Here is a 25,525-nt window from a genome sequence, read left to right as displayed (position 1 = left end):
ACAGTCATATAGGTTCTATTCGCCCTTTATGTCGACAACGTTTCAACCCTAGCCCTGTTATGGGTCATCACCAAGACTGTTAAAATGTATACAGAGCAGCAAGCTATGTATGAATTCGGTACCTCAGTCCACAATGCTCACTGGGACGCTTTCTGTTGCAGCTGTTCCCCTGTCCTACGGTCTGGCTGAGCGTTCATCAGATGCGTGGCGGGCTGATTCTTGATGCCTTGCCTTGTGGATTGAAGTACCTTGAGGAACTGATTCTTAATCCTGTTTTTGTTGAGTCCTTTCTGGTGGAAACTTCCCTCAAAGATTCAGATTGCTGTACCAGATTTACATATGTCTTGCTGCATTATTTGTTTGTCATTTATCACTGTGTGAACACCCAGGAGCACTTTTTGTCTAGCAGTAAAAATTTGGGAAATGTGTTTGTGTCCCTCTGCTCCATTCTATTGATATTATTTGAAATCTGTAAAAGAATACATTTCTTACTACACTGTATTACAGCAGTGGAGTTGTGAATAGTTTTGATGACAGAGCTCTCAAGTTTCCAAGGTTCACGTGTGAGTAATCCAGCTAGTCTAGGCTTTTTTCTTTGCATCATGTTACCTATGGTCCGAAATTTGTAATGGATTAAAATAGACTACAAGTCACAGAATGCTGTGACAAACGGCTGGGCTGGCACATGGACCTGGAAACTTCAGAACTATTTGATAATATAATCAAGTAGCACAGAACGTTTAGTATCAGCACTTTAAGATTCAGGGTCAGGTTTGCAGCCATGTTTATTCCTGATCTCTTTTTCCACTGTGCATTCCAGACTAATGGGACTTATCACAAGATAAAACAGTGTATTTGGCCTTAAAGGGCTAGAGGCCGGTCACGTTTTCAGGATAATCATTAATTGTGTAACTTGTACACATTTATATTCATTCCATGTAAATTAATTCTCTGTCAGGATCCTTAAAACCTGCATATCCTCTGTTACCTGTGTAGGGTTAATGCCTTTATCCCTACACCTTCCTGCTGCCAGCAGCACAAGGATCTCAAGGAAAAACAGCTGCAGTAAATTGTTTTTGTTTACAATTATGCATTTTTTTGCTACGCTTAATATATCTGATGTTCAAGGATCTCTCTGGCTCATATCTATCTCTCCCTTCTACTTAGAATAAAATCTTCATCTACCGGGGCAAGGAGTATGAACGACGGGATGATTTCAATCTTCGGCTGGTCACACAGTTCCCAAATGCTGAGAGAATGAACAGCACCACTCCACCTGGTGATGACATCAAGGCGTCACCCAAACAGTGTATCCTCCTGCTGCACTCAGTTTTCCAGCACCTGCACACATGTGCTTGTGGGTAGGGTGCCTCTGTGTACTTGACAGCCACATTGGGAGTTTCTCTGCAGTGTGTGGCATTTAGTCTAGCACAACTTGGGTGCATGTCAGGCATTAGCTTTATGTATATTGTAATGTTTCTTAAAATCAAGATTAACACTTCCGAGGCATTGTTCAGCAGCATGTTAGGAATGACTGTGGTTGTGCTAAATATGCTTTTTGATTTATCCAGAAAGGTGGAAGCAAAAATATTAACGTTTCTTCAAAGTTTAGATAGAGCTAGAGGGAACAGACACCTTTGTTCTTTTATGGAGGATTATCACTTTTTGGATCCTTGCGGCTGGGCTTCAGCCCAAGTATGGGACAGAATCGTATTGCTCTGAGTCAATTAGGAATCTTGTACTTACTGATTCTCTTGGTTTGTCGTTTGACTGAACCATGGTAGTCTGCGGTGTTGTGCTATAGTGGCACTAACTGATGTTCTGGTAAGGTACTTGAGTGCTTTATCTCTTTTAAGGTCTGGCTTTACAGAGCATGTGTCTGTTTCCTAAATGTACTGGGTTTTCTCTGCTCAGCGAAGTATTTTTCCTGCATCCTACACTATTTGCTGTTTGGTGTATCTAGCTATGAATTTGTAAAGTTCATGGCTACCTAACTGGGTTTCCCAGTCCTACGTAAGTGCCAGATGGTGGCCAACAATATTAGAACAGCCAGGTTTTCAGAAACATCATAAAAGAAGTACACAAAAACAGTTTTTAAGGTAAAGTATCCTGTGTTTCATTCAGCATCTTATGTAATACTTGCATTTCAATGCAAGAGAAATAATTTATATTTCAAAAGTACAGTGATTCACCCCACATTAAATTATATAGCTTATGCATGCATTGCATGCAGAAAGCTATTTTTTCACTGCAGCGAACAGCACAGGTACAGCACATGCAGCATCTGTGCAAGTTGTTTTCCCACACATACACACACTCTCTCTCTCATCAAACAATTAGCAAAGACACACATTAAATATGCTAAGTTTGTAGTATAAAGTCAAAGAGCCAGCCTTGCGACTAAAAAGTAATTTCTATTATAAGTTAATACTCAGGGTTGGATTATATTCAACAAGTTAAATAAAAATGAACCTAAACAAAGGTGTGATCTTAGTGAAGTGCAATTGGTTGACAGACTTCACATAAGATATAATATATATTGACATATGCACACCTAAAATGTACCTATTGTGATGGAATATGCTGTTCTTGACAATTGTCTTTCAGATGAATACTTCTAACCAAGGATTCTTTACCTTAGAATACTCCACAGGTGCCAGACCAGCAATGCTCCTCTGCTAGAGCAGTTCTGAGGCTTGTTGGCTTCTTAGCTTCCTGCATCTCTGTGGCTGCCTACGTCAGATGCCACATGCTGGCTCTGCAATTAAATTTGAAGTTCCAGCAGATCCAATAACAAGGAGATCTGACATATGCCACCCAGATTTCGGAAGAGACGGTTCCTGATCTGCAGAGGTGGCCGCTCAAATGCAGTAGGACTAGCAGTAGGCCCCTCTCTCTTTCCCACCCACAGCTGATGGTGGTAACGGATGCATCACTATTGGGTTGGGGAGGTCGTGTGGAGCAGTGAACATCAGATTATTCTGGTCTCCGGTGGAAGTCCGGCTCTTTATCAATCTGTAGGAGTTGCAACCCATTTGTCTGGTGTGAAGACCATCCTTCTGTCCATGAAGGGGAGGTTGGTGCAGTTTCTCAGTGACAAAGCCTACGCCATGTGGTACTACAACAATCAGGGCTAATTGGTATACCGCCTCCTTTGCAGAAAGCTCTGAGGCTTACTGGCACCTTAGCTTCCTGCAGCAGGCCCAATACCGAAAAGATCTGATGGATGCCATCCAGATTTCAGAAGAGACGGTACACGATCTGCAGAGGAGAGTGTTTGAATGCAATTGGTCTAGTTGCAGCACCTCTCTGTTCCCCCCCCCCCCCACAGTTGACGATTGTGACGGATGCTTCACTACTGGGTTGGGGAGATCATCTGGGGTGGTGGACATCAAAGGACTCTGGTCTCTGGTAGAAGTCCAGATCCTTATGAATCTGTTGGAGTTGAAGGCCATTCATCTGGTGTTAAACACCTTCCTACCATCCATTAAGGGAAGGCTGGTGCAGTGTTTCAGTGACAAAGCCACCGCCATGTGGTACTACAACAGCAGGCAAAAGTGGTGTCTTGAGTCCTGTCTCAAGAAGCTCTGCACCTCTGGAATTGGCTGGAGTGTCAAGAAATTTCCCGAATCCTGAAGCTTCTGGCAGAATCCTTGAATGCCAGAGCAGATGAGCTCAGCCGGCGGCATCTGGTGGATCACAAATGGAGTCTACATCCTGAGGTGGTATCTTCCAACAGTGGGGAGAACCCTAGCTAGATCTCTTTCCCACCATAGAGATTGCTGTGTCAAATGTTTTGTGCATGAAGTTTCCGCAGGTACACTTTAGGAGATTAATTCTGGCTGTAATGGAACACCTGTGCTGCTTATTGCCCCTGCCTCTACTGCACCGAGTTCTGAAAAAAAATCTGGAACAACTGGCCTCAAGTCATCCTAGCGGCTCTGTAATGGGCCTGGAGATAGTGGTACCTGGAACTTCTGGGCTGAGCAGCTACCCTCCGATCAGCTTCCCACTTCGAGAGGATCTCCTGTTAGACAGGGCAGGATTCTTCACTCAAATCTATGCAGTCTACACCTCCATGTGTGGATATTTAGCAGTGGTAGTTAATTGCATTTGATCTGCCACCGAAGTGGTGGATGTCATCCTCGCTACCAGGTATCCTTCCACAAAGTCCATTGGCACCGGTTGCTGGGAGAAATTTTGTGGTTTGGTGTGAAGTCCACAAGACAGACACTTTATACACCAAACTGTGGGATTTTCTCCTGTTCATTTCATCTTTGGTTAGCAAGGCCTTGCATTGGGCACTATTAAAGGTTGTTGCCAGACCAACCGTCCTTGTTTACATCACCTGCTGGAACGTGGTTTGTTAAAGATTTGACCCATGCTTTCTCTGAAACCATTTGTAATGCCACCGTTAGACCTTAACTTGGTTTTGACGTTTGTCATATGCTTATGTACAGGTGCTCGTTGAGTCTTCTGACTCTAAAGACTGTCTTTCCTCATTGTGATCACTTCAGCTGGTTATGTGCATGAAGATTAGGCACTGTTGGTGATACTGCCTTACACCATCTTTTTTTCCTGATAAACTGGTGCATAGGACTTGTGCACCTTTCTTGCCTAAAGTTGTGACTCCCTTCCATATTGGGCAATCCATAACCCTGTCAGCGTTCTTTTCTCTTCTTCACTCCTCAAAAGAAGAGGATAGGCTTCATCAGCAGGAGCACAAAAGATTTTACATTGATCACACCAATTAACATTGGATCGACAATCCGGTTTCTTTGGGGGCACAGAAAGGGAAGGCGGTGCAGTAGAGGACTCTCTTGTGATGGATAGTACTCTGTGTCAAGATCGACTTTGCAATGGCCAAAAAGTAAACTCTGTGAATTTTGAGAAACCATTCCACCAGGGGCGAGGCTGCTATGACTATGTTGGCATGCGGAGTGCTTGTCCTTGATTTCAGCCAGGCTGAGACATGGGCATCGGAGCATATGTTTACACAAAGCACTACTTCCTTGACAGCCAGGCCTGACGGGAAGGACATTTCGCATTCAGTCCTGCAGGACCTTTTGGTCTGAGTTCACTCTACACACTCTCCACTTTGGGGAGGAACTGCTTTGGTATCTGTTATAAGCTAAGGAAGCTGCATTTAGAAGTGTACATCAGAAGTTCTTTCTGGTGGATACCCTTTCTTTTTTAAACTTTATTTAGCACTTTGATAAAGAAAATCATGACACACATTGCAGCATCATCATAAGTGTCACAGAGCATATGTTAGAGGAGGATTCAGCACCCGCCACCCTCCAAAAAGTGTACAACATAGTCAGATAAGGAAAGTTTAATAGCACTCTCAAATGCATAGTAGGCTCCACAACCCACCCCCCACAAGACACCCCCACTGTAAGCAGAACAGATGTTATTCCAGAAAATCAAAGAGAAATATTCCACTATAGCTTACTAATGTTTTGTATGAATAAGCCCCAAGGATTAGTCAGGTCTGGTTGGGTCACTCTGATTCTGAGGGGGAAAGGGCCCATATATCAGAGGCTTTTAGTGCCTTAGGCATAGTAAGGTGTAGTCCCCCTATTCTATTTTGTCATTGTATATGCATAATGAAAGGGTGCTATGTTGTGTCAAATTTGGCCACTCTGTCTCTAAGTATGGCGGTAAGCTTTTCCATGGTTTACAGATTCCATACCTTACCCCTCCATAGGTTTTGAGTCAGAGCTTGGGGTTCTTTCCACATTTGCGTGATGCACAGCCGTGCCGCTAGTCATAAATGGGAGAGGAATCGACCTTGCATTGTCGACGAAGGAAGAGTTCCCTCCGTGCCTGGAACACCCAAAAGAATCGCTAATGGATGGCGGGGTAGAGTGGTGTTGGGAATTGTGTGGATCTTGAGGAGGACCTTGCTCCAAAATGCTTGCACCCTCAGACACACCCACCGTGTATGCAAGAACATGCCCCCGTTCCCCACAGCCCTTCCAGCAGGAGTCCGAGGTCCTGAACATTTTGTGTAGTTGTACTGATGTCAAATACCACTGCATAAGGAGTTTGTAGGAGGATTTTTCCGTGTAGTGGAGACAGGCGGAGGATTCGAAGGCGTGTTGCCATATTGCTCCTGAGGTGTCTTCTTTGATATCTGTATTCAATTCCCTCTCCCTATGTTTCCTTTAGGCGTTTCATTTGTGGGGTAAGGCTGAGTATGTAACGAACCGTAATGATATGCCTTTGCGTCTGCCATTTGAAAAGTATAATGATTCTATGGGTGACTCTTCTCTTTGCATGCCAAGGTGAGCCAAGAGTGTGGGTACTCTTTCTAAACACAGGTTCCTCACCACCCTCCCACCTACCCGTTCTGTGAAGTGGCTCCTTTATTGCATCTAAAAAGGTCCGAACTTAGGAATCTACACTCTGTGCTAATATTTGTGTTGCGATTAAGTCTGAGGCCATGGAAAGGGCCAAGCAAGAAACTGATGCCAAGGTACAGGCGTGACACTTACATGTGGCTCCACTCCATCACTTCCGGGGCAATCGAGAATCACACTGTGCCATCTAGTGGCACGTACAAGCGTTGCTGAGAGTTTCTGGATCTAGTCTGGCGCTTGGAGAGTATTCCAAGGTGAGAAACCTGCAATTATGGTATCCACCAGAAAGAGTTTTACCGATGGTAAAAAAAAGTGTGTGTCTGTATCCTTATACAGCTCTATTTCAGATGTTTTGATATGAAGTTTGTATTGTTTACTCTGTGATTGTTGTGTATTTGCCTGCAACAGAGGTAGTTGTTTTATGTACTGTTTGCCATTTGCAGTTGGTGTCATGAAGTAGTTTCAATGGGAGTCGATGCTGTACAAATGTTACGTAACATATATGTGATACCATTTGCTAAGTAGAACAGAATGCTTAGGGAAGTGACACCTCTGGAACACTGGGGAGGTATGAAAAGGTGGCAAACCCCCAATAAACGTTGGAAGTCAACACGTTTTCTTGGGGGAGTTTCCTCTTCGGGCTAGTTCATTTCCGAGATTTCAGCGGCAGCCATTGTGTACATCTTATTGGCTGCATTTCACTTTTTTCTGCAAACACAGATTTAGTTTCTGAAGCCACAATCTGAAAAAGATAATCAGTTACAGATTCCCTACCTTCGAATTAGCCCCAGACGTCAGACTGGATCCGGCGAATGTTTTCTCAGCAGTACCCCTGTGCATCTGTAGGTGGCGTCAGTCGACTCTGCGTTCGTCGACATGATCGCCGGTATGACGTTGCGGTATCTACTTGGATGCCGTCCCTGCTCGCTGATGTCAGTTCTTACTTGTTCCGCACCAGCCAGCGCAGATCCAGAGAGAGCAGTACCCATAGTCATTTTTTGACTAAACTTTTTTGACTTTTTTCGACATCTTTTTTGAAGTCTTACGACTCCTGGTGCACAAGGGATGTCAAGTCGTCGACCCGGTTTCAAGCCTTGGAACTCCTGTCACAAGCTGATGTCGGTCACTGATCCGCACCTAGATGCCTTTCGTGCCTGGAGCGCGACCACAACCCGAAGTCGTGCTCCGACTGCCAGGCCCTAAACCCTAAATCTTTGTGGGAGCGGTCCCAAAAGCTTTTAGAGGCACGGCAGTCGGCTCCGTGCCGCTCTAAGTCCCGGTCGAGGGGAAGGTTGCAGAGCCACCACCACCATTCGTCATAGAAGTCTTCGTCATCGGGTAAGTCGAAGCACAAGAAAAAGGCAAAGAAGCATCCTCGCTCTTCGCCTCCTCACCGTCCTTCGGCCAACGTAAAGTGGGACACAGAGGGTCGTCATTCTTCAGCTCCAGCCCTCGGAGCTTGCTGGGACAGCTCAGCGCTTCCCTCCATTTCCGGGAGCCGGAGTGTCCCCTGCCCAGCTTCATGCATTTTATGAAGCCCTCTACTCTATCTTTAGGCAGTCTGACTCCGCCGGCATCCCTTCTGGCCCCACGGACTCGGCTGGAGGCCCTAGGTCTTTGATGCCGGAGGCTCTGGCCTCAGCGCCGCAGGACCCCCCGGTATCCAGGCCTGGATCCTGATCGGCGCCGGTCGACCTCACGGTACATTCCCCAGTGCTGATTCCTCTGACGCCTCCAGCGCTGATTCCACCCCCGGCCGCATCGACCCCAGCCTCCTTCTCGACTTGGACATGAATCCGGACAGACATCGACCAACGTCTGTACCGGCGCCGGAGGGTACTTTTGTACCGCTGTTCTTCCCTAGCATTCCCTATCGCCCTGAGTGGCAGCCAGAGGAGGGTGAGGAGGACTGGGAGGGGTCTGTTGACCCTCTGGCAGACCAGCTTGAAGAGCCGGACTGGATAGAGGAGTTGGGTGATGCTAGTGGTCTGGATACCTCCCCAGACCTTGGTATGCTTTCTCCCTCTACCATGGCTACGGAGCAGGGAGATTCCTACGCTGTGGGGTTGCGTAGGTGGCTGAGGCCTTGGGCCTTGAGCTTCCTATGGTGGCAGTCATGACTAACCTCCTGACTGAGGTGCTTCAGCCGGCAGCAGCCTCTTCGGACCCCTTGCTGCCTTTTAATGAGGTCCTCACTGACGTCCTTCTGGGCTCCGGGTCCATGCCCAGCACAGGGGCTTCTGTGGATAGGATGATTGGCCGACGCCACAGCCCGGCCCCGGGTGACCCACTTTTCCTCTCCCAACACCCTACCCCCGAGAGCTTGGTAGTCCAAGCCTCATCCTTGAAAGGAAGCGCTTTCCCTACAGCTCCTCAAGATAGGGAATACAAGAAGCTGGACCATCTTGGGAAGAAGAAGTTTTCGTCCGCCAGCTTAGGACTGCGGGCATTGAACACTGCATGTCTCTTGGGCCGTTACACACATTTGGTGTGGGACACGGTTGGCAAGTGCTGCCATAGTGCCCGGAGGCGGACAACGCGCTCGAGCACTTTAAGGACTCTAGGGCTACGACCGGGTCCTTGGGCCTTGCAGCAGCTTCTCGCCCCATGCAGTCTGCCTTTCGTGGACACGGAAGGGGTGACTCACCAGTTTCCACCCAGAGCCACAGGGCTGCACAAGCCACCCAGCCTCTGCGTGGCCGGGGACATGGGACCCAGCTTCGTGGGTCCGGGGGCCAGAGGGTGGGTCAGTCCACCATGCCCCCTCGGCAGCTGCCTCCAAACCTTCCTAGTCTGACTTTTCAGGGCCACCAGTTGCCAGTGGGCAGCAGAATCCGCCATCACCTCCGCCACTGGCACAACATCACGTCGGACAGGTGGGTTTTGCAGATAGTCTGAAGAAGCTACTCCCTCCCCTTCGAGACTACCCCTCCCGCCATGCCACCAACACTCCATCGCATGTCAGAGGATCACTTGGCCCTTCTCTCTCTGGAAGTTATGGCTCTCTTGGCCAAGGGAGCAATTGAGCGAGTCACGGAGTCAGAAGTAGGTCGTGGTTGTTATTCCCACTACTTCCTGGTACCCAAGAAGGACAAAGGCCTGCGTCCTCTCTTGGATCTCAGGGGCGGCAACCACTTCCTACAGAAGAAGTTCAAAATGTTGACATTGGCTCAGGTCCTATCTGCCCTCGACCCTGGAGACTGAATGGTAGAATTGGACTTGCAGGTCGCTTATTTTCTTATCCCTGTCTTGCCTGCCCACCGACACTACCTGCGGTTCACAGTAGGCCACAAGCATTTACAGTTTTCTGTTCTCCCCTTTGGCCTTACTGGCACCCCTCGGGTGTTCACAAAAGTGATTGCGGTGGTTGCAGCTCATCTGCGCAGATCAGGGGTTGCAGTCTTCCCTTATCTCAACGACTGTCTGTTGAAGGCAGGCTCGCCACAGGCTGTCATCTCCCATCTCCAGACTATGGCGGACCTCCTGCATTCGCTGGGGTTCACTCTCAACCTGCCGAAGTCGCACCTGATTCCCTCTCAGAAGCTCCTTTTCATCGGAGTGGGTCTGGACACAGCGCAGTTTCGGGCCTATCCTCCCGAGCAGTGAGTTCGGGATATTCGGGCTATGATACCGATGTTTCAGCCTCTATTCCAGATTTCGGTGAGAATTACCCTGAGGCGGCTGGGCCTCATGGCCTCCTGCATCCTGCTGGTGGATCATGCCAGATGGCATATGCAGGCTCTGCAGTGGGACCTGAAGTTCTAGTGGGCGCAGCATCAGGGGAACCTTCCGATTTCGCCCAGATGTTGGAGGACACTGCACGTCAGCTGCAGTGGTGGCCCACAAACCCGGATTGGGTCAACGGCAGATCCCTCTCCCTTCCCCAACCAGAGTTCACAGTAGTGACTGATGCGTCACTCCTGGGATGGGGCGGCCACATGGGAGAGGCGGAGATCAGATGCCTTTGGTCTCCGGCGGAGTCCGGGATCCAAATCAACCTTCTGGAGCGCCGGGCGATTCATCTTGCAGTGAAGGCATTCCTTCCTTCTGTCAGAGGAAGATTAGTGCAGATGTTCATGGACAACACCACCGCTATGTGAAACTGCAACAGGCAGGGTGGGGTGGGGTCGTGGACCCTATGTCAGGAGGCTCTTCGTCTTTGGACATGGCTGGAACATCGAGGCATCCTCCTATTTCTTTCACAATGCCCCATTGGGACTTGAATCTAGTCTTAACTAACCTTATGTGCACTCCTTTTTGAGCCACTACATAATTGCCCTCTCAGACTCTTGACTTTATAAACTGCTTTTCTGGTTGCCATCACCTCTGCTCGCAGGGTGAGTGAGCTTCAGGCGCTACCTTCTAAACCTCCTTTCCTTGCTGTCCATCCGGACCAGACCTTCTTTCCTACCCAAAGTGGTTACCTCTTTCCACATAGGACAGACCATCACTTTGTCCACCTTCTTCCCGTCCCCGCATCCCTCAAAGGAGGAGGAAAGACTCCACCATCTGGATCCAAAACGTGCATTATCATTTTATCTGGATCGCACAAAACTATTATGGGTGACTATGTGGGTGCCAAGAAAGGTAGGGCTGTGCACAAACAGACCATCTCTCGATAGGTCGTCCAGTGCCTTAAGATCTCTTTTTCCTTGGCAAAAACAGGAGCCTCCGATAGGGTGACAACCACTACTGCTTTGGAAGGTGGAGTCCCCCCTCAGAGACATCTGCCAGGTAGCCACGTCGGCATCACTAAACATTACTGCCTGGATAGTTAAGTCCAGAGAGACGGCTTCTTTGTCCGTTCAGTTCTCCAGGACTTTCTGGTGTAAACTTAGTTCGCAGACCCACCTTCGGGGTTGTTATTGCTGGGGTATCTATTCTAAGATAAGGAATCTATAACTAATAGTCTCTTTCAGATGAACAAGTTACTTACCTTCGGTAACGATATATCTGTAAGAGATATATATTAGTTATAGATTCCTTACCGCCCCACCCATCCTCCCTTTCTGCGAACTGGCTTCTAGAGTAAGGTACTCCCTTCCAGGGCCCTAGTTCTGTGCACCAGTGGTCAGTGTCTTGCATGGCACTGCGCTTTTTGCGTGGATTGTCGTGTAAAAGAACTGACATCAGCGTGCAGGGGCGGCGTCTAAGTAGATACTGTGACATCATCCTGGCGATCACGACGACGAACGCAGAGTCGCCCGACCCCACCTGCCGAGGTGCAGGGGTACTGCTGAGAAAAAATTCTCCAGATCCAGTCTGATGCCTGGGGGTAATTCTAAGGTAAGTAATCTATAACTAATATATGTCTCTTAAAGATATATCATATTATTACTGAAGGTAAGTGACTTGTTCTATAGTTAGAGATTTAAAAATGCCCACTTAGAAGAGGATGGAGCCAGGTAAGCTACATGATATATGCTATTCCAGGAATCCACGACCCCGAGTCCTGTCCTACATTTTGTGAGTGGCAACTTTATTGCAGTCTGAACTTTTTCCTAAGAAGAATAAACAAGGCCATAAAAAGAAGGATTTCTTGGTACTGAAAGTCTGGACTTTTTATGGAATCGTGGAGATTAACCCAGATGAATCTGCTTGTTGGTACAGGGATGTGTCTGAATCAAGGTGAGATGATGATGTCTATGCTAAAGAATCTAGAGCAGTCAGATCATCTGGGAGTGTAAAATATTCTCACTGAAATTGCTCATGGAAGAAATTGATGGGTATGTACTAAATAATGAGAAGTCATTGGCAGTCTAGACCGGCGGGTCTACTCCTAGAAATCAGAGAGGGAAACATTTAGTTCAGAAACCCAAACAGAGCATTTGTAACAATGCACAGTAGCCTCTCTGACCTATCTGAAGTTGAAATAGAACATCTGGAGAACGATGCAAGAGCCCTTCGCCTTGGGATAGTGATATTATTACCATCACAAATGACGGAATCTGAGGATTTAAAAATACCTATAATGGGGCCTTCACAAAATTAGGTATTGGCTGTAGTTCAAAAGTCACCAGACTTCCTACTTAAGGGCCCCTTGTAGTTGGGAAGTGCTCTGGCATGGAGTTGTGGAATCCTTGCTAGAGGGAGCAACTGCAAAGAAGATATAATTGTGTATGTTGGGTGCAAATGTCCATATTTTCCGTGGGCTGAGTTGTGCTGCAGTACTCATGGGACAGAAATTGCAAAAAGTGAAGAAGGATCTGCTCTCTAGAGAACAGGAGGTGTCCCTCTCTTTTCCCAAATTTCCCAAGGGTTAGGAGTCGGAGAAAGATATTCTTTTTTTGGGGCGAGGCAGAAATTACTTTAGAGTTTCTTAAATCTCATACAAAGGGCTGAACAGGCATGCATTTTCACAAGCTCTGTATTTTTTTTAATTCATCATGGGTAATCAGGGTTAAAAGCTTTGTCTAAATATTGGCCCCTCTCTTAGGACTGGGAAGAAACTTTCCTGAATGTGACACCTTAAGTTCTAAGGATATGCCCACATTTAAGTCCTTCCTCGTTGTTCCCCAGAACTCGTGAGTGCTGCACTCATGAGGCTTATCCAGGCCAAAACCGGCCTGGGTTTGCTTGTGCTCATGTTCTGAGGTATCCTACCCTGGCGGTGTTACTGTTCCTACTGGAGCAGGACAAAAGCTGATGTGCAAATGGCTGGTCTCTGTCTGAAGTGGCATAGTGGGTGGAAAACAATGGACTAGAATGTGGCCTTAGTGACAGCCAGAGTCTGAGGCCTCTTCAGGTATTTCACCCATCACCATGTTGTTTAACTCAGGCTGCTTTCTGGGTCTTAATGAGGTATTTGCACCGGAGACGTATATACAAGTGTGTTGAGGCTTTGTGATGAGTTATATAACCTCTCTTGTTCCATGGACAAGGCCATCGAATAACTTTAATGATCACTGGTAACCTGGAATTTTGCTTCTTAGAAATATGATTGTGCAGCGCTTCTGATAAAACATCTGTATTTGAACTGATGCATGTTCCATTTTTGATTACTTCAAAACTAATTATTGAAATTCAAAACTGGCCACGTTCCCTTCTGTACACAACCGCAGAATTAGCCCATCTCTGCAGAACTGCATTGTTCATGGTGTTTATCCACTTAATAGCAGAAAAGATGTTTTCGCTCAGGCAATGTCTCAATGGTGTAAAGTGTGGATTAGTTGCGCTACAGCTGATTGGTCTCTCTGAAGCTGAAAACACTTGCTCTTTCGTTGAGCTAAGGAGGATGCAAAAACAAATAGGGAAAACGAAGGGGTTGGCAGTGTATTTGTTGTGTCTCAAAAACTAACGCATCTTTCATAATCATTTGTATGTTTCATGCTTACTTTGAGGTCCAATAGAGTAACTTTCCATTTTGCACAGTTTTGTTCACATAGGGATTGACTCGAATCTTTCAGGATGAATCTAGAGCAATTTGAAAACCTTCTGGAATGTCGTGTTCCTCTCTATTCCAGCTTATGGTGGCTTCCCTTTTCACTGATACAGTACTAGTATTTCGCTGTCTACTTATGATAATTCCACTCACTGTTAATCAAAGGGGTTGGAGGTACAAGAAATGTTACACTCCTGTTCAAACAAATTAGTCCTTGCTGATCCTCCATTCACAGCAGCCCATCTTTAGTCTTCACGCTGTAGATTGAATAGGAATATTCTGGCTAGGGGTTGGAAAGGAACTGAGCATTTAAACTATTAGGGGAACAAAGGAGAGTGTGGGTCAGTGCAAGACGCGCAGGCGCGAATGGTCCTTTGTTCTCATTTTATACTGTCGTCCAATAGGGCGGTGATATTCCCACAAGTTGGGAAGGGATTTTAGGGGTGGACTTGCTAAGAATTACTATACAAAATAGGTAACTTATGAGTTATTTGTAATTTTTCAGAGCCCTCTGATGCATGTTGTGCCTACAAAATTGTCATCTGAAATAATGAACTGCATAAAATATAATTCTGTCTTTATAGCTTGGCTATTCGGTCATTATTCACCAGGGAATTTTGTGCCTTCGGTAGGTGGTGTTGGTTGTCCTATGTTCATAGATGATGTACTGATCCAGCGCAAAGCCGGAAAAAAAGAGAGCAAATTTACAACTATCTTCCCTGCGTCGCAGACCCGACGTCACACCAGCTCATTCACACACGCATTCATTGGTGGGGCTCATAACATCAACACTCATACGTCTCCTCTCACGAGTCTGCACACAGGAGGGATGAATAACTAAGTGCTGGACATGTGGGGAGTACCTTATTACCTATAGGGAGGAAAAGTTATTTACAGAATATACATTTGCATTACCACCTATAGGATCCTACCCTTAACATCAAGACACTCCACCACTTGGTAGACGTACTAATTAGTTGGACTGGTTGATGGTGATCTAGAACCAGCAAAAACACATTTAAGCTTCAGAAACCTATAGTCATTTGATCGACAAACCACAAACTCATAAATTCGGTTAATCAATTATTTGTTTATCTAAATTTTGTTTTGCAATTAATATTAGCATTTCGGTCAATCAAAGTTTAGAATTTTGTTCAATCAGCACAAATCGTATGTCATTTACATTTACCTATTCTTGCTATCTGGATCTTTCTCTAATTCATTTGGCTCTGCATAACCGAATTTAGCCGTTAAATTGTCCAAATAAGCAGGCCAAAGCTCAAAGTCGGAAAGTTCTTTGCTCAGCAGGTTACAGTCCCAAAGATCTCCAAAGGACCAGAAATCGTGCAAGCATCTGCATCGCCTGTGGGGTCAATAGAGGTTTGCGGTCATAGAGTAAGAAGGCAACATCATCTCCCTCCCTATTCTACTACCCTTTTTATAATGAAATTCGGGATAACATGAAACATTCTTAGGCTAAGAAGACAGATGATTGGCTGATTTGATGAGTTTTGTAATGTCATCCGATTTTACGTTAGTCCAGGTTCTCATGGATTTTGCTGGTTCACTTCCTCTGTCCATGTTGCCCTTATGCAACATTGAATGGTTTGCTTGTATGTCCCAATTGTTCATTTAGACCAGATTTTACTGACTGAAGTTTGGCAGTCCTCCATGTTCCTATCCTTGACCAGGAACTCTTTGCACAGGCCGTAGGTTGCCTGGAGGTCTGCGGAGCCATCCGGGTCTGCGCAGTAAACATCGCGCTCACGAGACGGTGGCCACTTCCGAACTCCATTTTGGACGCCATGTTTTGGTATGCCTAAATGTCAACTTAAGCGAAACAAACACAAAAGAATAATTAATATACAGAAATGGAAATTCTAATGTTATACCCTCACTAATCCCTTTATGTATTCGTGTTTTCCTAGCTTTTAGCAACGTTTAAAGCAATAAAACTCACCATTCGTTCCAAAACGGGAACGCAAACATCACAAAAGCAACATAAATCATGCGATATTCTATTACCACACGTGCTACTATTAATATGCGTACCACAATTAATAATTAAGGTTATTCTGTCATGCAAATAGCAATAAGTCTCACGTGTAATTGGTGTTTACAAAAATTGCAAAAAGTTGATAAGTATAACACAGCACACCGTCAGTCAAATTATTATTAGTTGGTTAAATGATTAATATTTTCATGCAAAATAGAGGAGGTATACAAAATGTTGTTTTACCTGCCTCATCAATCCCCCCTTTGGTGATTTTTAATATCACCACAATACCCTCAAATTTTCATAAAATTTGTAATAGAAATGAATTTAGTTCTCTTAAGTTTGGTTAGATCACATAATTGTTTCCCCTGTCTCTTCTTCTCTTGTTTTCTTATACATATTGTCTTTCCATTCTTCTAGTTCTACCTCTTCTATTTCTCTTTCTTTTCTTTCTTTCTCTTCTCTGTAGTTTCTCTTTTTATATGTTTTTGTAATTTTCTTTTCTTGCTACATAAACATCCTAGTCTCAGAATTAATACTAAAAATATCACACACGTTACTGGAAATAAAATTTTACCAATAATGGTACTACCTAATTTTAGTAGAAAGTCCTTAATAGTAGCAAACTTTTTCCCAATCTTTTCCCAAATACCTTCAACCTCCAGTGGAACAATCTCCTCATGAAAATCAGTTATATTTTTAATGTATGTCTTCAAATCTTGACTTTCGTCAGCAATATAAGTACAACAATGTTGAACTTTCAGCATTCCACAGACTCCACCCTCTTTTGCCAAAATTATGTCAAGGGCAAGTCAATTTTGCATCACCATCGCTCGCATGGCAACCAGTTCTGTGTTTACCAATAAAAATCCTCCAGCAGTGCTTGTTGACGAGCGATCCACTACTGTTGATAATCTTCTAATTTTATGTGCATTCAGAGATATTCCAACTGCTGGTATTAGTGCTCCAAAAATGTCTCCTACAATTTCCGCCCATGATTCTCTTCTCCTACGTGTTAGTTGTCTACCTATCTCATGTGCACCATCTTTTCCTCTTCCCACATGTAATATCTTTGGGAAAACCAGGCCTAGATAACATGTGCCATACCAATGGTCGGGTAATCAATAATAAGCTTTGTTCCCTGCAGATAAAATATAATCCAGGGAATACCGGATCATTTCCTCCTTTAAATCCCCATCCACCCATGATTCTATAAGTATCATGGAAATCACTTGCACCTATGAAATAGTTATCATACACAGTTTGATTTCTTCTAATACACAATTTTCCCTTCTGAGGCCAATCTAAAGCCATTGCTGGACTAGTTTCTCCTTTCAAATGTTTTTCTCTTTCAACATCCCAAACTGTCTTTTCTTCTTTTCCCTCAGGTACCTTCTTTTGCATTTTTATTCTCCTCTCTTCTACCATATCTAAGAAAGTCTTTTCCTCTCTTTTCAGACTATAAGTGAGATTATTTTTGAATACTGATTCTAATGTTAGTTCTCTAGTTTCTAAGAAAAATTCACCTAACACTTTACCAGTTTTTACTTTATTCAATTTATGGACTACAGGTACTTGTGAAAATATGTTGTCTACATCTGAAAAATAATATTCTAGTTTCCCTGTTTTGTAAAACAAACTAGCTAATACACTACACATTATTCCATATGTCACTGGAAGGTGATGGTACGTCACTCCCTCGGACAAGGATGCAGGTAACTGCATGCATACGTAGCAATCCCTCACATCCATTGTTTTTACATATTCGTATAATAATTTTGAAAAAACATTGTTAGAAAAATCAGTTATGGACCTATCTTTATGTAAATAATTCCTATCTATTTTAGTCGGATAAATCTTCTGAATCTTTTCTACATCAGTATATTCTCACTATGACCTTCTATTGTCTCTAATGTAAATTTAAATGAAACCATTAAGGCTAACACATTCCACCGAAGCATTAGTAATCCTGTACAACAACAACACATTTTGCACCATCTTCGAAGGAACACACATTTAGATTTCCTATTTTCTGTGTTTGCCATTTCGGAAAATGATCAATGTCTTTTGACTTAGCCTCGTCTACTTCACAACTAGTTTTCTCTAAACCCAAGGCTCTAAGCACCTACTTGGTTCTTTTCGGTTGTGTCTTTTATTCAGTAGTTTTCAAGTTTCTCTACTGGAGCACTTTTGTCTTTTCAGTTTGGCATTTGATCGTCTTTCACTCTTTTCTCACAATCTTGATTCAGAATTTCCTGAACATCTGTCTCTTCCCCGATATCGGACAAGATAACTCTCAGGATTTCCAATTCTTCGTCGTCCTCAACCACTTCTGGTATAGTCACCTCTGGATCTCCTTGGCTGTCTGCCTCTTCTTGTACTTCAGAAAGTGCCACATACGACCATTCTGGTGACTTATACTTCTGGTTGGATTTTCTCGTTCGTTTGCTTTCCTCTAAGGGTGTCTGTTTCACGTCTTTTGATTTCTCATGGCTAGACACCTCATTCACTTGTTCAGCTCTGGACAAATATACTCGTGTCAATCTGTATCTTAATCTCTTTATCTTGTTTGGCCAAACTTCATCCTTTGCTGGCCTTTTCAACTTAATTCCCTTTTCATTTCTCTCAGTTCTCCATGCTCTTTTCCTTAGGACTCGACCTTCTGGTATTTCTTCATCACTGTCCTCAGATTCAGTTCCAACTTGACTTTTACTTTCGATAGGCTTTCTTTCCACTACTTCCTTCTTCTTATCTACTTCTGTTCCTCCTCGTGGTTCTTCCACACAATCTTCCTGCTGACTAACTATCCCTTCTTCTACCTGGATGTATGGTTTCCCTACTCCTCCTCGGGGGTCTTCCGCAACAATCTTTCCCTCTCTCTCTGTATCGTGCACCTCACCATCTACTTCTGATATTTCAGGTGGAATTTCTCTTATTTTCCCATGCGGAGCTTCTTTATCAAGAATCTCTTTGACAGTCTCTTCACTATTTTCGTTTATGCTCTTATGTTCTCGTACTGGTTCAGTGTCTGACTCTGAGCTAGTGTCAGAAATTTGCAATTTCCTTCTTAATGGTAGATTCTCTGGTGCTACCACTGAACTTGGTTCTGACTCCTCCCATTCAGGAGTTGGTCTTACCCTGGTCTCTTCTGTATCAGATTCAGAACTTGTATCAGATTCTTCAAAGTATTCTTCTTCTCTGTTATCCACTGGATTTGGAATTTGCAAGGTATGACTAGCATGAATCCGATTCTTCACATTTTACAGCTGTTGTCGTGGTCAGGATCACCTGACATGGTTTACCCCACCTTGGGACCAGACAATATCTTCTTCTATGCACTTTGATTCTTACCCAGTCACATGGGCTCAGATCATGAGCTGGCTTCTTTTCAAGAGTGGTTGCATCCGATCCAACCTGATGAAACACAGAATGAACGGAATCAGCCAACCCCTTGCAATAATCCACAACCAAATCATCAGATATAGGCAATAGCTTGTTGACAGGAATGAACACATGTCTCATTGCTCTCCCCATTACTATTTCATGAGGACTCAAACCTGTATTCATATCCGGAATAGATCTAATAGTCATGAGTACCAGAGGCAAGACATCAGGCCATTTCAATCCTGTGGCCAAACACATTTTTCCTAATCTGTTTTTAATGGTGCCATTTACTTGTTCCACCACACCAGAAGCCTCTGGGCGATAGGCACAATGCAGTTTCTGTTGTAAATTTAATGCTTCACAAATTAATTTCATGATTTTTTTTAATGGAAATGTTTTCCTCTATCTGACTCGATTGTGACTGGAAAACCAAATCTGGGAATGAACTCTCTCAATAGTAGCTTTGCTACTGTAGTTCCATCACTTCTTCTTGTTGGATATGCTTCCACCCATCTAGAGAACAGACAAACTATCACTAGGACATACCTCAACCGATTGAAGGGGCGCATTTCAATGAAGTCAATCTGCATTCTTGTGAAAGGCCCTCCTTCTCGTCCTATCGTTCCTAGACTTACTACTGTTTTTCTTCCGGGATTGTACTGCTGACATATAAGGCATCTCTGACAAAGGCTCTCAGCTACAAGTCTGAACTTTGCATTATACCATGTCTGTTTGAAAAGTCTGATCATAGCATCTCTCCCTACATGTGCTTGTCCATGATACATTCATGCCATGGTAGAAACCATGCTATCAGGCATGACTGGTCTTCCATCCCGATAAACCCACACATGATTTGTCTCCCGTGATGCACATCCTGCTTTTACCCACTGTCTTCTTTCCTCATCTCCTGCTTCTTCTTGTAACTGCCTTACTTCTTCCCATGTATTTACAGTGTTAGTAAACAGTAAGGGACATGAATTCATTTCTTTTTCCCTTCCTCGATTCACAGAGCTCTGATTTTGTGCACAATACTGTGCCATATCGCTGGCAAACTCGTTCCCCGCTGATATATAATCAGCAGACTTCGAGTGTGCAGCACAATTTACTACCGCCAATTGCTTAGGCAGCTGTATCGTCTCAAGCAACTTTCCAACCACTTCAGCATTCCTTATAGGAGTTCCACTCAATGTCAAAAACCCTCTTTGGGACCAAATTTGCCCAAAGTCATGCACAACACCAAAGCCATACTGGCTATCGGTGATCAGTCACTCTCAGATTCTTTCCCAACTTGCATGCTCGTGTCAATGCAAAAAGTTCAGCAACCTGGGCTGATCTTACTCCTTTCAGACAAGATGCTTCCAGTATAGCTGCTACTGTACATACTGCATATGCTGCACTCAAATTTCCCTTGTCCGTTCTCAGGCATGATCCATCCACAAACATCACATAATCACTTTCTGTCAAAGGTACATCTTTTATATCCGGACGTGGCTTGGTGCAAAAATCAAGCACTTCCAAACAGTCATGATCCACATCATCTCTGACTTCCACATTCTCAGCATCAGCTAACAGTGTTGAAGGGTTCACATTCAGACATCTCACCAGGCTCACATTTGTTGCACCTAATATGACTTTCTCATATTTAGTTGGACAACTGTGTGTCATAAACAGGGTGCGGCTCCTAGTTAAGAGGATAGCCACATCATGAGGTACAAACACTCTCACAGGATATCCCATCACAATTCCTTCGCTCTGTTCCAGACTCTTACATGTTGCTGCTAGAGCTTTCAGACAACCAGACAATGCTACAGCTACAGGGTCTAACATAGCTGAAAAATATGCAATTGGTCTTCTCAGTTTTCCATGCTTCTGTATTAGTACAGAATGTGCACATCCATTTCTTTTGCTGCAATAGAGTTCAAACTCTTACTCATAGTCAGGCATTCCAAGAGCTGGGGCTTCACACAAACCATCTCTCAGTTGTTTAAAAGCCTTCAACTCCTCTTTATTTAATTCAATGGGGTCTTTTACATCACTCTTTGTTAAGCGCACTAAAGGTTTTGCAATCAATGAAAAGTTACTAATCCACTGGCGACAATATCCAACCATTCCAAGAAACATCCTCACTTCTCTCTGAGTCATTGGTGCTCTCATTCCTTTTATTATTCTGATTCTTTCTGCAGTCACTTTTCTTAGCCCTTTTACAATTGTAAGGCCTAAATATTGTACTTCTTTTTGACAGAATTGTAATTTTGATGGGGATACTTTAAGTCCTTCATCTGCCAAATGATTCAGCAATGCAACAGTATCCACTACACAAGCTTCTCGAGTTCTCGATCCCACAAGTAGGTCATCGATATATTGGACTAGTACCGAACTTTCGGGCATTTAAAATCTTCTAGGGACTTTTTCAGGATCTGATTAAATATGGAGGGACTCTCTGTAAACCCCTGTGGGATTCGGCACCATGCCAAGGTACATTTGCCAAACCGGAACGCAAAAATCTGTTGGCTGTCAGGGTGTAAAGGAATTGAAAAGAAAGCATGACACAAATCAATCACCGTATACCATTCTGCATCATGAGGAATCTGATATAAAATCACAGAAGGATTTGATACAATGGGACAACATGATACAACAATTTTATTTACCTTTCTCAGGTCTTGTACTATCCTGAAAGTTCCGTTAGGCTTTTCAGTCCCATAATTGGTGAATTACATGGACTGCTCATTATTTCCCTCAAAATACCTTGTTCAATCATCCTGTCTATTATAGGAGTGACTCCTGCAATTATCTTGGGTGTCAATTTATATTGTGGAATATTTGGATAACTTTCTCCTTCCTTTACAGAAATTTTATGGGATCTACATTTTTCATTAATCCCACATCTTCTCCTGTGAAATCCCATACCTCTGTTTTCACTGTTTTCTTCAATTCTTAAGGCAATCCCTCAGGATCAAATACAGCAAATGCCTCAGTAATTTCAGGTTCCATATTAGCTATAGTAATTTTGTACAGTACATCCTCATCAGGAGTCTCAAATGATATTCCATCAGGAGTACAGAAAATTGTGCAGTTCATTTTGCACAGTAAATCTCTTCCTAACAAATTTACAGGACTTGAATCGCACACGACAAAATGGTGCATTTCGGAAAATTTCCCTATTTTAACTTTAACTGGTTCAGTAAGATACGTTTTTATCTGTCTGTTGGACACTCCAACTACTTGGATTGTTTCAACGGAGTGAGGAAGACTTTTGACATCAGCTGACCTAACAGTTTAAGGAGTAGCACCAGTATCTACTAGGAAAGTAATGTTTTCGTCATTTATCTTTCCATCCACAAGGGCCTGTCTGGTCTACTTCTAGAGTTGCGCCAAGTACGCACTCTTCTTCCTCCCCTCGGCACCGTCAATAGCTTTCTTCTGACTCACTCTCAACGTGTCATAGCCAATACTGCGAACCATCACTAGCGCGCGGCAGCTTAGTTACCTGTTCTTCGTTGTAGAATCTTGTCTCATTACTGTATTTCTGAGGATTTACACTCTGTGGAAAAGGCGGTTTTGGCACCTGACACTGTTGGGCAACAACCTGCTGCTGTCGCTGCGGTTGACAACTCACCTCATTCTGCACCTGTGGATTCAATGATGCATTTTCGCCATTAGCACTTGGGGGAAATTTAAACTCTGTTCTCCAATGCCCAATTCTTCAGCAATTATGACATGGCCACTTCTTTTTGGCTTCTTCTATACTAATCTGTCCTTTCCCTTTCCCAATATTAGGTCTTTGTTTCATATTTGTACCATTTGCTTGTTCAATCAGTTGGGCTTCCTGCCTTTCTGCCACTTTTACTTGAGCCCACATGGCTTTTTCTTTTAATTTACGCTGCTTGGCTTCGATCTCGTCACTAAAATATTTTGCATGGCTCAGTACTTCATCTATCTTTTTATTTTGCCAATCTACTGTATGCTGCTTAATCATTTCACTTACTTCAGGACGCAACTCATACACAAATCGATATACAAAATGACTCAAATCTTTTTCGCTCTAATTTTCATCACCACTGTATTGTTTAAAAGCGAACAATAATCTCTCATAGTAGGCATGTATAGACTCTTTTACTTCTTGGTGAGTTCTATCTATGTTTACCCAATCAGTTTCTTTTGGTGGCACTTTATTTTTCAGAAAAGTGACTACCTGTTCATATTTTCTCATTACTTCTAGATCAGGAGCACCTGTTTTTGGATCTCTAGGGTATTCTTGGGTAGGCCAACCTATGGTAATTTTACATTCAGCCCACAGGTCTGTTGGCACAATTATGTCAAATAAACTATTCAAATCAATCCATAGTACTTTTGATAATTTTACAAACCTATCTACCTGCCTGTACCACTCAACTGGCTTCTCGCACAATCGAGGAAAGTCATTGGTGAATGATAAAATGTCTTGTCTAGTCCAGTGGACATGCACATAGCCTCCACCTGGAATCTCCCTCATGGGATATTCAGTGACCACCTTTTCTTTTTCTCTTACTGGGAAAACTGCTAATGTTTTGTCTGTTGCATCGTCTCGTTTCCGAAACCACCTACTTTTCCATTTGTCTACATCGCCCCATTTTCTCAGAAAAACAATTAAATCTTTAATATGAGTTATTCTTCCTGCTGTATTCAAATTCTCAATCTCTTTCTCGGCAAAATCTACTCTGTAAGGCTTTTGCAATGATTTTATTTTTTCAAATTCGATACCCATCTCACTTGCCACTTCTTCCAGTCTTTTTTTTTTTTTTTTTTTTTTTAATAAAACATTTTATTGACAATTCAATACACATCGAGTAGAGCAGTTCATGGACATGACCGTATACTGTTAGTAACCCATATGCTGCAACACACAGTAAGTTCTTACACAATAAAGGACATGTAAATACAGGTGTGCCCTCCCCATTTCCACATATTTACCAAGTTCCTTTGAGCCACATTTGATATTTTCTCATAGCATATTCATATTTTGAAAATCAGTCACTCATGCCAGAATCTGAGTCGTCGGGAGGGGGGGGTACATATGTTTCCCCGAAAGTTGTTCTATTTCCCCCACACTCGTGTCCATTTTCGGGGGCATCCCCTGTTAATAAAGACTACCTTTTCTGCCACCATGGCGCTGTTAAGATCTCAACACCACTGCTGATGGGTAGGTGCAATTTGGCCTCCCTGGTGTCTTGCAATGTTCTTTTTAGCTAGGGTGACGCTGAGTGTGACCCAGTTCTGCGCCGCATGGTTTAGATCAGTGGGTTCCCACACATTAAGTAAGGACATTCAGGGTTCGAGAGGGACTTCGAACCCACATATCTGGGTGATCGTCGTCATAACAGCTCTCCAGTATTGTGTGATGTGGGGGCAGTCCCATATCGTGTGATGGAAAGACCCAATGAGCCCGCAACCCCTCAAGCAAAGGGGCGTGTAAGCCCTCCCTATTTTATGCATTACCGATCGCGTATAATAAGTTCTGTGTAATATTTTGAGTTGCACGAGTTTTAACCTGGAAGGGGTTGCCACCTCCCGTGGGGACGCCAGTGCCTCCTGCCACTCTTGTTCATCCAATTCCCCCACCTCTGCCTGCCATCTCTCTTTTAGTGTCTGTGTGGGATCTTTCTGATTATTTATCAGCTATCGATAAGTGAGAGAGATTGACATTTTGGATAGCGCGTCTGTAAGTAGACGGTCCTCAAGCGGGGAGGACTCAGGCAGATCTGCTCCTGGGGGTATATTCTTTGTAAGGGCATGTCTTATTTGAGTATAGCGATACAGTTCCCTTCCCGCCATCTGATACATCTCCTGTAGCTGTGCAAAGGAAACCACCGCACCTTTTTTCCCTAAGTCACCAACTTTGGAAATGCCTATGAGGTTCCACCCTGTGAAACCTTTGCACGTGCGCAATTTGCCGAGTCTCGGGGAGTCCCACAGTGGTGTATGCTGAGTTATCACTCCCTCCCATCCCAGTGCTCGCTGCGCTGTGTACCAGATTTGCACAGTGTGGGCTGTGCGTCCAAGTAGAGTGTTTTTCTTGTGCTTATCGTACAATGCCTCCAGGGGACCATTCACACCTAACATGAGCCTGTCCATGCGCAGAGCTGGTTCATCCTGTGGGGCGTGCAGCCACATATTGATCACTATAAGCTGGGATGCCCAGTAATATAGCTGTATGTTGGGCCGGGGCGATGCCGCCGTCGTACCAGCTGCGAGTTAGTTTACTCAAAGCTATTCGGTGAGGTTTTCCCTCCCATAGGAGATGGCCCACCTCCGCCTCGATGGCTTTAAAATATGAGTTAGGAACCGGTGTGGGGGTACTTTGTTATACATATAGGAACCTAGGGAGGGCCATCATCTTGAACAATGCCGCTCTCCCCA

General features: G+C 44.0%; 1 protein-coding gene across 1 annotated transcript in view; it reads left to right on the top strand.

The window, feature by feature from the left end:
* DOCK5 (dedicator of cytokinesis 5) overlaps positions 1-25,525 on the top strand; it is a 923,455-nt gene that overhangs the window by 716,665 nt on the left and 181,265 nt on the right. The window contains exon 41 of the mRNA XM_085632878.1: positions 1,168-1,309. Coding sequence (XP_085489004.1) covers positions 1,168-1,309 — 142 coding nt within the window. The remainder of the gene's footprint in view (positions 1-1,167; positions 1,310-25,525) is intronic.

This window comes from Triturus cristatus, chromosome 11 (genome assembly GCF_964204655.1).
Source record: "Triturus cristatus chromosome 11, aTriCri1.1, whole genome shotgun sequence".
In the NCBI taxonomy this organism is placed as follows: Eukaryota; Metazoa; Chordata; class Amphibia; order Caudata; family Salamandridae; genus Triturus; species Triturus cristatus.
Note: the sequence above shows the minus strand (reverse complement) of the source record. Positions and strands in the feature narration are given on the sequence as shown.